We start from the raw sequence: 12,026 nt of genomic DNA, 5'->3' as shown, positions 1-12,026 counted from the left end.
TTTTTTAACAAACCATATTTACCATCATCAGTGACAACCCTTAACCCACGTAGCTATGTAAATATTTTGACAGTACAGACTACTTTGCATGTCAGGCTTATCCATTTGTATGTTCGATATCACGGAACAAAGTACGCTACAAAATATCAGTTGTAGAATATAATTCAGAGTGAATAACAATGCTAGAAATAAAGTGAAAAATTAACTGATAACGGATGCATATTGATTAATTTGCTAGGTATGTTTTTACGCATAAGTTTCGATTAGAAACATGACCATTATTAACATATTTTAATATTGATTCCCACCAGAGATTAAGGTTGAGAAATATAAGTTACATGATCCGCAACATCTTTAAATCTATAAAACTACAAATTGTCTCTTTTTTCATAAGTTGAATGTGATGAACAAGATTTTCCCTATAGTGTTATCGTCATTTGTTTATTTACTATTTTTTTTAGATGTGCAATATAAGTACATTTTCGTCTTCTAAATATTTTATTTTTACCAATATTCTATCAAGGTGTGGACGAACAAATTTGTCTACTTGAAATTTCTGGAATAACCGCAGTACTTGAGCCAAATCCGCCCTGCTAATAAAGACCTGCGCTAGCGTCGTGCCATCCGAAATAAGGTACTGAAACACAATCTAGTTAAAATTTCATGACAAGATGTCCATCTTGTTTTATTCAAAATCACTAAAACACTTACCATAGACAAATATTTGTTCTACCAACGGCGAGAATAGAAGTTTCACCTGTTTACAAGTTACCCGAGACAATTTATAAACTGTAACTTTATTCATTGGCCACGCAGTGTCGATAATGATAAATTTGCACATTATACATTTGTTTAGCTCACAGGAACTACTTTATAAAAAAAAAAAAGAAGGAGATAGTTAGCAAAAACAGAGTATTTTTTTAAAAATTTCTTTTTTTATATATTTTTTTTTATTTAAACAGAGTAATTGTTAATTTTTGTTGCCAACATTAGTGCTCCATTATTAGACCAAATCTAAAATATGTTGATTTCAGAGTAGAAACATTGTGTTTGCTGCCAGCTTATCAGTGCTAGAACTGCTACCTCTCTACAGCGATAGCATGGAGGATATCATACCTACGATGCAATTCCTCAGACTGTATTGTTCTCAAAACATCCACTCTTTCATCGGTTTCGCTCCGTCATAGGCGTCAAATCAGTGTTAACTTTTATTAAATACTGAAGATTTACTGAAGTAAAGAGAACTGTTAATATCACTTTTACTTCTATGTTTTTCTTGACTACAGGACAACCGTTCCAGGGCTTTATATACAACTGTTGCTAGAAGCAATTTAGTTGAGCTAGTCCTGTGCTGCAGGATACGCTGGCGGAGACCTTCACCTGACGTTGTATTGCTTAAAACAATAAGGAATTTGGTCATCGTTGTCCCCCGTTTTACGTTAGTTTGCTGCTTACTTCAATTAGTGAGTGCTCTATTTTTTTTGGTGTGATTAGATTTTGTCTTATGCTCGTATGTCCCCAGTGGTGCACCAACAATCTTGTTATTTGAGCCAACTAAAACGCACTATAATCATGAGTTCTTTACTCAGTGCACAAGGACTTATAACAACGCCTTTGTTTTGCGATAGTTGGCGATGCCAAGACAGAAACCGTCCCCAATTATGAGGATGAACGGTAGGTTTCTGCGCTCCTTATTACATGCGTTGTCGATATGGATAAGGAAGCGTTGCTAATCTACCAAAATGCACGGATTGCAACGAAGAAAAAAGGACAGAGCTGGTTTGCAAATAACTAAGAATAATTTTGCGGCAGTGCAACGTCTTACTACTGTATAAAGTGAAATCGGCTTTTTTTTATTGGGATTAATATCACAAGGTGGCAAATAAATTGTATCCTACTAGGTTCAAGGCAAAAGCCCCGTATAAAGTCACTCAATCCAAATTAGGTTTATGCTATTGTGATTTTTTTTTCATATGATTGTTGCACTCAGTATTTCGATGATTGGTTTAGCGGACTGGGTCGACTATGTTGCGGGTGACTGAATCATACCTGGTTGTGCAATGTAGTCTAAGAGGTAATCATAAAAAGAGATATTAGTTTTTGACATATATAAACATAAATTAATAGCTGGTATCGGTCAGTTTGACCGAGACAATATGGGGCATCGGAATAGAAGGTTTCACAGTTATCAAATATAGATGAGCTAATAAGAACGGGGACATATGGGTAATCGAGGTGTTTTTTGAGATACGAAATATTATTTAGCTATATGCTCGTACCTAGATCATACATGGCAAGTTGGCGGAAGCTTGCTGCATTTTTCAATAGATACTCGGGACAAGTTATAATATATCATGGAAAAGTATCACTAAAACGACCTTAATACCATTCATGAAGGTAGTTGTAAGTTAAAATGACAATTTAAGTAACGTGAATTGCTACAAGGTGTATATTGAATGAGCCTTTAACGGTTAAAATATTAGAGCGGAGCCTACTTACCTATCTCCTATGTTATTATTTGCTCTGGCTGCATTTCAAGCTGGCATTTCAAGATTCATATCTCCATTTGATTTCCAAGCATTACCCCGACCGCTTTCTTATGAACTGTATGCGTCTGCTTTTCCAGCCGCTACAACCATAGCTGCCATGGGAGTTCTATCTAAGTTTATGGTGTCACTTCCGTACCACTGCTACGAAGTTGCTCATCCCTGGTCAGAGACATGCAGTTATGCCTGGTTGTACGTCTTTCTGTCGTGCGTGCGCGAATCCATGAAGATCTACGGGATCCTTTATCTTGTCAGTATTTTTCTTTTTTTTTTTTATATGTTATTACAAAACCACTATAAAAAATGTCCAAAAGGGCTGCGTCGCTATTCGTTTTTTATTAGTATTTATGATAAGTAAACAATATGCTTATGGCTTAATTTTCAGTTTGCTCAATTGGGCTTATCACGAAAGGTGTCGCTGAACGCTTTTTGGCAGACGCTTCAATCAACGGCTCAATCGACTCTTTTTCTCAGCTATAATGTCTTCTTCTTCCTCTTCTTCATCTGTGTATTCAGGTACGTTCTCCGCCCCTTGTTTGTGTCATTCTCTATCAAAATACACGCACACACATATATATATACACATACATATCTAGACACATATATATTTGATATATAATTTCTGGTAGGATATGATGAGTGAATGGGTAGAAAACTTCAGCGAATTGTGGAAGACGTCAAAAGATGGCTTAAGAAAAAGCATAACTGTGTGCGAAAGCTGTTTATAAACAGAGCTCCCCATTAATAATTATTGAAGCTAACTAATATTATGTTGAAGACCAGGCAAGTAAACAAAGGAGACGGCTCAATAACTGCTGTAAAGAGTAAAGTCGAAGGATCGTAGATATACACAAATCTCCAAAGGTCTCCGTAACCGCAAAAGATACGTTAGTACATTTTTATTGCGTTTATAAGTGACCAGGAGTTCTAATATCATGTCACACTCTAATTGCTAAAATCAGCTCACGGCTTTTCTATATATATATATATATATAGCTCCTAAAATGTACGCCCTTTTAAAGAAAATATTGTTATCCAGTATTTCCAAGTTAAAGTAGTATTAACTACTAGTCTGTTAGTGGGAATACACACCGATATATTGGCATCTGACTCGATATCTTGTATTTACGTATAATTATGTTTAGAATGCATTGAGTCCTAAATTGTCATTACCTTGGCTAATCGCTAGAATAGTGTACTGCAATCAAGTTCATAAGAAATTCGATGGTGCTGCTTGTTACTGGTTTACAATCAAAACGCGCACTCATAATTGAAACTATAAGCTTGGCATTTTACTAATTGCAAAATTAACAGTATTCGTATGCTGCAGATTTGCGTTTTACCTACCTGCCTGCCAGCCAGCCATTACCTCATCCCATGTATCCACATACTTCACGTGTAAATGTGTCGCTATCGAACCTCATATGGCAGCCTTCTCACAGTGTTCTGGTTTATTTTCGCAATATAATTATCTTCTTCAATAGGCACAGTTCGGATCGGTTCTACGTGCCGCAGTCAAGCTTTGTATCTGGACTGTTCGCTTCCTTTCTAGCAATCCTCGTCGAACGACCTGAAAGACGTCAAGTGCTTGCGCTCTATATGCTCAATCTGGTAAATAGGCTATTTATAGGTTTATCTACAAATTAGACCACTCACATCATTACGTGCTTATGCTCACTGCATCGTCATTTGTATAGGCAAAATCCTTGGCACTATAGGCAAATACTCAACGAAAGTGCAGAGAGTTATTAGCCTTTGCAACAAAAAACAAAAACAACGACCTGATATAAAGTTGTGCACCATTAGTAGGCAGGAAAACGCACTATCGCTAAATGTAGTCGATCGCGTGTTTTTTATCGTTCATAGGCCAGAACTATAGAATGATGGATAGATGTGGCCGATTAAGATATTTATTGTTTTCATTGCAGCTTTCGGAAGTTCTGTTCAATTTCCTGGTTACTAGAAAATTAGCTCCTGTGCTACCTTATGGAGATATTTTGCTATTCTCAGCAGGACTGGCGGGGCACTCATTCATACTCAAGTACGTTGAAGACAAGATAGGTTAACTAATAGTAGTAGTAGTGGTACGTGTAGCATATTAGAGTATTTCAGCACCTCTGATAAAATAGCTTAACGTTGTTGAATAGGTATTTCTTACCAAGTTCAGACAAGGTGAGCTTGTACCCCCTTTCTTCGTCTGTTTCACTGGAAATTAATATGAAATAAGTAAGACGATATTTATCTTTGAAAAAGCGTATAATGTAATCTCTTCTAAAACATGTGTCCATTTCGATATTCAAACAATGTTTTGTTAACAAACTAGATCTAAAAACAGGTTGCCTGTCTTGACTATTTTTATGCGTAAATCATTTTCTTTGTTATTATTGTAGTGATCTGAGTAGGAAAGATCCAGTATCGTCTGGATTGAAGTTCCTTATCGGCAAAAACGAATTTTTAGCAACGTCACCATCAAGATGCCGTCACGGCGATAGTCATATCATGTACATTCTACGAGGTTTCGTGAAGCCTTTCTTCATAGGATACCTGGGTCGCGGCCTTATTTCTACAGCAACTAGTTTACCATCAGTTGTATCCGACCCAATAACATTAGGTACAAGACTTGTTAAAATTTTTGCTTCGGAAACCTATTTTCGTCAAGGATTGTTCTTGGGTGGAGCAGTGTCAACTTTTCGCGCAGTTCGCTGCCTTTTAAGAAATCGCGGTATAGACGAAAGTGTCTGTCGAGGTATTGCTGGAATGCTAGCTGGAACATGGATAACTATTTCGAGGAATACCAGCCTCACGCTCTATCTATTCTGGAAAGCAGCTGAGGTTGGTTATTAACCGAACGTAGTAGTATAAATAGTAATAATAATGATAAAAACAACGCATAAGAATTATTGATTACCGATAGGTAACTATACTTTATTATACTCGATGCATTGTCGTGCAATGCCTAGTATATATTTACATGAACACCAGGTAACTTTATTGTATGTATGTTAAAATAAGTGGAAGATCGCTTGCATATAACATTCTTAGAACATAAAATTTGCTTGAGACGTGTTGACAAATGTTTTTGCATTTAATTATTACGGCTGCAGGTCTTCTATATAAAGGCGATGAAAGAAGGCTATTTGCCGCAAGTTCCCTTTGGAGCGGAGATCGTCTACACAATATCTACGGCTTTTTTGTTATTTAACTCTGTCATGGAACCACACAACGTTCGACCGTCTTATCTTCAATTCTTAAACAATATTACCGGAACAGGGTATGTTGAATAATTGAAAATTAGCACTAGGGCATAATCAGACATCTTTGATAGCTACAGTTTGTCTACCAATCCTCCTGATAATAATAACGCAGTACACAATAGTACTTTCATTTAAGGGATATGTTAAGCCATTTGGTCAATTAGTTTAAATTCATTCTATACAGTTTTATGCGATGTTGCATATACATAATTCATTTACGTATTTTTATTTTATGAATATCCTTACTAATTCTGATAAATAGTAAAATAAAGTGTCGCTTCTGTGCGTTTTGGGTTTCAGGCTAGGAAGACTGAATCGTCATGTAGTTGCAATGCTAGGCTTTAACTGTACGACCTTTAGCCACGACTACTTCCCGTACAATATCAACCTCGCAAAGGTTCATCCGAAGTTTATCGAACAAGTTGTCGTATGGAGCTAGAGACTGGCCATATTCACTTGTGGTGAAACACCAGATGATTGTACAATCGTTTATAACCGTGCAGGATCACTCAGTACAGCCGAAATCGCTCTGACACCGAACGAATCGAGTCGATACCATTTGCCATCGGGATAAGATAATACAAGGTTGAGAAAATTCGAGTCATAAGATACAAAAAGGATTAATTTCCAAGGTATCTTTGTGTATAATGTGCTTAAAATGTGTAGTATCAACATGTACATAAGTAAGGATATTAAAAGCTCTATACGGGTTTCGGCGAAACATTAATGTGCGATATGTCCTCGTAGGTCGTAGCATTTGTATTAGGAACTGACGTTACTTGGCGCACTTTTTTAATTTGATTTTAGTGCTGCCTATAATAATTAGCAAGAACGTAGCTTTCTGCTACTCAAACACTGTAGCCAGATTTATCGATTGTTAAGAACAGGAATATTCAGCTGATTTTTACAAAACGATTTATGTTCATGCTAAGAATTACTAAGTGTCAGATAGAAATGGATCCCAAGTGTAAAATTTCGACTTTGGCTCACGTCGTTTTACAGTATACAAAAACTTGTAATATAAAAAACTGGTTTTTGTCAACAAGGCGATTCACATCTCTATAGTGAAATAAGTTAGCGCATCTAAGATCGTTTGTATTAACTTTATGCACAAAGAAAAATTTTTTTGTAAAAAAAACCACATTGCGAATACGCAACGCGGTTATTTTACACTATGCTGGTATGTCATATGCAATGCTGAAAGTATCTTGGCTATGAAATTAAATACATTCAGATTCATCCTATAGACAAAATACAACTAAACGGCTCGAATCTACGGATTATTGCTTATAGTTTTTCTAATAAAAAATCAGCGCGGTCACAGTAACTGAGGCATGAAAAATTAGGGTTTTTGATTATGTCGGATTCATTTAGACCGTTTAATTTAGTAGCATCCATTACGCGTTATCAACTTCGCTCGACCACTAGTCGTTATTTTATCGTTCTCGTGAGGAATCTATCATGCCGTAAACCGCTAGACTTGTTAAGAAATACACCGCTCCGAATACCATGTTAACACTACGATGACCCAATTCTGCAATAAAATATTAATAAATACTTGGAAGTTCGCACCAGTAAGCCTGTTGGAATGAAGAATGGACTTTCGTCTTTCACTGCAAGCAAACGAAGAGAATCGTTCCTGTCCTAAAGCAAGCTAGTTATAATTATTGAGGTTATCATGCCGTGGCTTTCGATAACGAATTATTCTAGCAGAAAGCATATCAGAGATCCTAGCATCTCATAAATTTTTAAAGCTTTTTTGTGGTGCCACCCTAACACAAATGAACCCATTAAGAGATATCTGTGCCTCATCAAACTTTTAGATGTTATATGCCCAGAAAAAACGATCTGCCAGGATTTACGCTGAATACCAAGAAAACTTGTAACATGCTTCAAGTACAATAAAAGCTGTAGATCACTGTAGAGACGCCGTTCAGCTATTCAATACTATCCAAATCCTGCAGGTATGTTTGTAATGAAACATGTATATTTCATTGTATAACTATAGATGACTAGATCGATCGAACTCGTTTGACAAACTTCTTGGGACATAATGCTGATATTGCCGTGACAGCTCTGATGGAGTACGGATTGTAAATGTTTAGTTGATGTGTCCGGTCTACTATGATGGCGCCGAATACAATAAGTGTAAAGATTTGAACTTCGCAATGCTTATATATAAATAAAATATTCCACAGTATCTGACTACCTGCTGAGTTACTGGAACACTTTGGCGCTCTTGGACGTCCTTTCGAACAATGTGTGCATCCACCTGTCGATTGGTATTCTATGTCTGCTTGACTTTGCTTCGTATTTCATCGATGTGGGCGATGACGAGAAAGGTGATACCGAATGCTTGAAATACTTTCTCAATAAATTTATTCAAATTGAGGCGCCGAAAAAATTGAAGCCCTTTTCATTGAGTACACTGAGAAGGCTTCGGCATTCGGCCCTGAGATCCAGAAATATTTTCGGGCTGCATACGAAGCGCTAGAGCACTCCTTTAAGCACATCAAAGATCGAGTACCCGAGGGAATGAAAATGGTCGAAAAGACAGCAAGCAGTGAAAAGTTTAGTTACTTGTTACCAGCAAAATTTCTTGCTGAAGTAATGCAGGTAAGAAAACTGATTTCACAATTGTTAAATTCCCCTAAACAACGTTTGACGGTATCTATTCAAATTGCAAATGTGTAATATTTACAACTTCATACTCTGTTAATATCAATGTATGCTATTATATCTGACGATTTTGTTAACGAATTTTGACCGTAGGCTTAGGGTAACTCGTAGCCGTCTATTTTGAATAGAGCGGTGTCGTGAAAAGCAACAAAAAAGTTTTCAACTATAATAACTTGCTTCTACCACGAATTGTCATGTTAATAGAAATCTTTTTGGTTTTTAGATATTCTCTGACGACGAGCTACAAGAAGCTTGTTTCATCTTAAGTAAGAAGAAGGAGATTTTAGAGAACAAAGAGCATCACGGCTTCTAAGTTTGATTGCTGTTCATGTTGAAACCACAGACAGAGAAGCTGCGCAAGCCATTGTTAAAAAGTGTCTTTTTGCTTAATTTAATTGGAGGCATAATACTCCTTTAGACCTTCTTTGTTTTTGCTTAGTTGAAAAATAATTTCGAACGTTTTCTAATTAGAATAATATAATCCGATTAGAAAAAATCTAGAGAAATAAAATGTTGTTTCTGTTTCGAGGAGTCACCGCATCTAACTGATCAGTCGATTAAGTATTATACGCTATGCGTTCCATCGATCGCAATCATCGTCGCATCAAATAATTTCGATGGATGCATCCCATCTTTATGCGTTTAGCCTAGCTTTGTAATCGTTTCGAGGCAATGAGCTCAGCTAAGCTTTTTTTATGTCCTTCAACTTCTCTTTCAATTATGTAGGCCATAACATGTATAGCAGGATTTATTATGCATATGCCATGTAAGTTGCGATACGTGATACAGTCGCAAGTCCAATAATTAACTAAGCGTTTCTTATTGCTTTCTTTATCCATACGACTAACCGTGATCACGGCCATTCAACAATAAGTCTCTATTAATTTCATTGCTAGATCGATAAGAGTTTTCACGAAAGAGGACCGTTGTATCTACACTGATTTGTTGCGCAAAGAGATTCGATGGCTCAGGGCTGTGCCGTCGTTTGCGGCCCGTACTCACTGGAACAGCTGCCCCGCCCTGACCTCCGCCCTGAAACACCAGCATGTATATATAAACATATTTAACATAAGAGAAACCTGCCCTATGCGTTTTCGCAGAAGGATTAGTCAATAGCTATTACACAGAGCGGCGAATTTCAGAGCTCGAAAGTCATTTTAAACATCAAAAAAAGAAAAAAAAGATACCACTGCCATCACTGAACCTGCACTGAACCAGCAAATGGTTCGTTCAGTCACTCTCTTTTTTCTAAATAAAAAATGATCGCGCGAATCACTCAAATTGACTTCCCCTGGGCCTAAATTTTGATGTGGACTAAGCCAAACTGATTTTAGATAACTTTATACGATTAATAATTACTTGAACAAAGGCTTCTAGGTTATAAATGATTTTTAATAGGAAACCCAGCCATCATATAGAAGAAGGCCTTGGCACTTGCATTTGACAAAACCATTACACAATGAGTTCGAGTCATAGTGTCTTATTTGATATTTTTGAGCATTCGACCTATTTAAAAGTTTCGTGCGGACTGACTAGTGATGTAACAAATCATACAGAGCAAGAGTTTGCTGAACATGTATTATGAAGTACGCTGTTTCATTACCAATAGTAAAACGGCACTAATTTGGAGGCGCGTAATGACAATCGCTTTTTGTTTTTGGGACAGCGCTATTAAATATAGGTATATAATGTGAAGGCTATCGGACCCAGTTTCCAACTTTAAATAGACAATCGCGTTTATAAGGAGACTATAGTTAACGCGCCGCGGTCTGTGTTCTGCCAAAAATGCGATACCGGTCTTCTTAGCGCTTATCTTTCTGCTAATGGCAAACAAGCACTGGTCGTACGAATAGCCTTTGTAGAGTGAAAGGCCAAAATACGAAAGCTCGGAAGCGGTCAAGGTTGCGCCTATCATAGCCGAAGTATGATAATAGAGGGTAAAGCACGACGACGTCCGAGATTTCTCCTGATTTAGTATTGGCTGCATATAAGTACAAATAACGCTATCTGGTGATCTAGCTTCTACTTGCATCTGCCTGGTTGCGTGTGGGAGAAGCCAGTCTGCAGTTCTCAATTATCCGCCGATATTCTAAAACAAACGAATATGCGGTGTGATTGCTAAGTGCCCAGTTTCGTTGACATTCATGTCGTCGTATAAGAATAATTTTCCTACGAAGATCTTGCGAAATTTATAGTAGAACCCTTATTTCATGTTCCAACAAACACACAGGCAGACATTCTTTTTATGAATGTCTCGCTTGCCGAAAAAAGTCCATGATATTTTGGACTTGGTAAAGTAGGAAATTCACATGTCGTGTTAGTAACGATTTGATACAGAGATTATTTTTAACCAACTTGCTAAGGCGAGTGTGCTGTGGTATCATGTTAGCTAATTCAGTTCATGAGGAATCCGCTATATCTTTGCCACATAGGGCGGGTAATTTGAAAGAGTCGAGTCATTTTCAACTGAACAAAAACTTTTCGCTAGCTTCAAAACAGGAAATTGTGCATACACTGCACGTCTCAACATACACTGCACGATCATCCAAATGCATATATTCAGCTGCACAAACAGTAGGCATTTACATTTAAAACGTAAACAGCACAGAGAACCGAAAATGACGATTTAATTATATGTCTACTCTGTTGGCTGATAGATTTAGGCAACGGGCGTTTAAAAACGTACAGTGAACCAAAAAGCAAGTTGGCGATACTTTAGAAAAGTGCGCGTACTAGAACAGTCAGAGCATAGGCTGAGAACTTTTTTGTACTCCTAACAGATGTATGAAGTTCGTGAAGTAATTTTTACGGCGAATGATGATTACAGCTTGTCTTATCGTTTTCTCATGAGACGACAATCGCCGTTGCTCTTACCCCCATTTTCGCCGTTTCCGGTCAACAAAATCATATTGTGACTGTTTGCTTGCTTTGAATGGCCGTTCGCACAATTTGAATGCCGTGAACGGACTTCGATACTCATATGATATCGTTGACCTGCTATGCCACGATGGTAGTACTCAGGACTGTTTCATTTGTGAAAACTGCGGAAGTTTTTCACCACCAATGATTCTATAGTGAGGAAAATGAATAGCACGATTCTTTTATGAATAATTTAGTTTTTTGAATAAAAACATACGATCTAAATACGTATTGGAAAAACATATTAGATTCTCTTTTAAGCAGTGAAACTTTCATTGAAACGTTGAGTAATCTCATGAATACCCTGTAGTTAAACAATATGAATAAGAAATGTAAAAATGAGAACATTTTCGAGAAGAATTATCGTAATGTGTTTTTTTTTTATTTCCAGTTGACAGCTATGGGAAAGCGATGTCACTCACTGGCCATGTTATATAAACGTTAAACTACCTATCTGAGAAGGCAAACATGTAAACTTCAGCAGCGGAAAAATACAAACCTCCAGAATTATATAATACCAAACATTTTACGAATTATTGCAAAAACAACTTACAAGAACGCTGCTGAGGCAATAGTTGGTAAGGCAGTTAGCCTGTGAACGGGTCACTTGCAACGGAGGGCCGGTCTG

The 12,026-nt window shown here is 37.1% G+C and overlaps 2 protein-coding genes and 1 long non-coding RNA gene across 8 annotated transcripts in view; 1 reads left to right on the top strand and 2 right to left on the bottom strand.

Annotated features, from left to right (window-relative positions):
• The first annotated feature begins 1,329 nt into the window (after window positions 1-1,329).
• On the top strand, window positions 1,330-7,723 carry LOC111248013 (transmembrane protein 135-like). The gene is made up of 9 exons (XM_086984035.1): window positions 1,330-1,463; window positions 1,991-2,074; window positions 2,627-2,796; window positions 2,932-3,062; window positions 4,031-4,157; window positions 4,475-4,587; window positions 4,937-5,378; window positions 5,651-5,817; window positions 6,101-7,723. Exons 2-9 carry the CDS (start codon window positions 2,026-2,028, stop codon window positions 6,237-6,239), a joined length of 1,338 nt encoding a protein of 445 aa, XP_086840161.1. The 5' UTR covers window positions 1,330-1,463; window positions 1,991-2,025; the 3' UTR covers window positions 6,240-7,723.
• Window positions 1,457-4,751, bottom strand: LOC147756996 (uncharacterized). The gene is made up of 4 exons (XR_015324043.1): window positions 4,705-4,751; window positions 3,894-4,116; window positions 2,500-3,094; window positions 1,457-2,067 (listed from the first exon to the last, which is right to left on the bottom strand). It is a non-coding gene; the product is annotated as an uncharacterized LOC147756996 (long non-coding RNA).
• The window catches only part of LOC111248014 (uncharacterized), a 19,893-nt gene continuing 13,310 nt past the window's right edge, over window positions 5,444-12,026 (bottom strand). For all 6 annotated transcript variants that reach the window (XM_086984039.1, XM_086984037.1, XM_086984036.1 and 3 more), the window contains 2 exons: window positions 11,952-12,023; window positions 5,444-9,511 (listed from right to left, as the gene is read on the bottom strand). In XM_086984039.1, coding sequence (XP_086840165.1) covers window positions 9,323-9,511; window positions 11,952-12,023 — 261 coding nt within the window. In that variant the 3' untranslated portion in view covers window positions 5,444-9,322. The remainder of the gene's footprint in view (window positions 9,512-11,951; window positions 12,024-12,026) is intronic.

The sequence above is a fragment of the Varroa destructor genome, unplaced genomic scaffold, assembly GCF_002443255.2.
Source record: "Varroa destructor unplaced genomic scaffold, Vdes_3.0 BEIS01000003.1, whole genome shotgun sequence".
NCBI lineage: Eukaryota > Metazoa > Arthropoda > Arachnida > Mesostigmata > Varroidae > Varroa > Varroa destructor.
The sequence above is the reverse complement of the archived record's forward strand: the minus strand, read 5'-3'. Positions and strand labels throughout refer to the sequence as shown.

What these genes read in the sequence shown, in the direction of transcription:
- LOC111248013 (XM_086984035.1), top strand. Translation starts at nt 2,026, where the DNA reads ATGTTGCGGGTGACTGAATCATACCTGGTTGTGCAATGTAGTCTAAGA. An exon ending in TGTGCAATGTAGTCTAAGAG is followed by an intron (nt 2,075 to 2,626) that starts GTAATCATAAAA and finishes CTGCTTTTCCAG; the next exon opens with CCGCTACAACCATAGCTGCC. An exon ending in TATTCTGGAAAGCAGCTGAG is followed by an intron (nt 5,379 to 5,650) that starts GTTGGTTATTAA and finishes TTACGGCTGCAG; the next exon opens with GTCTTCTATATAAAGGCGAT.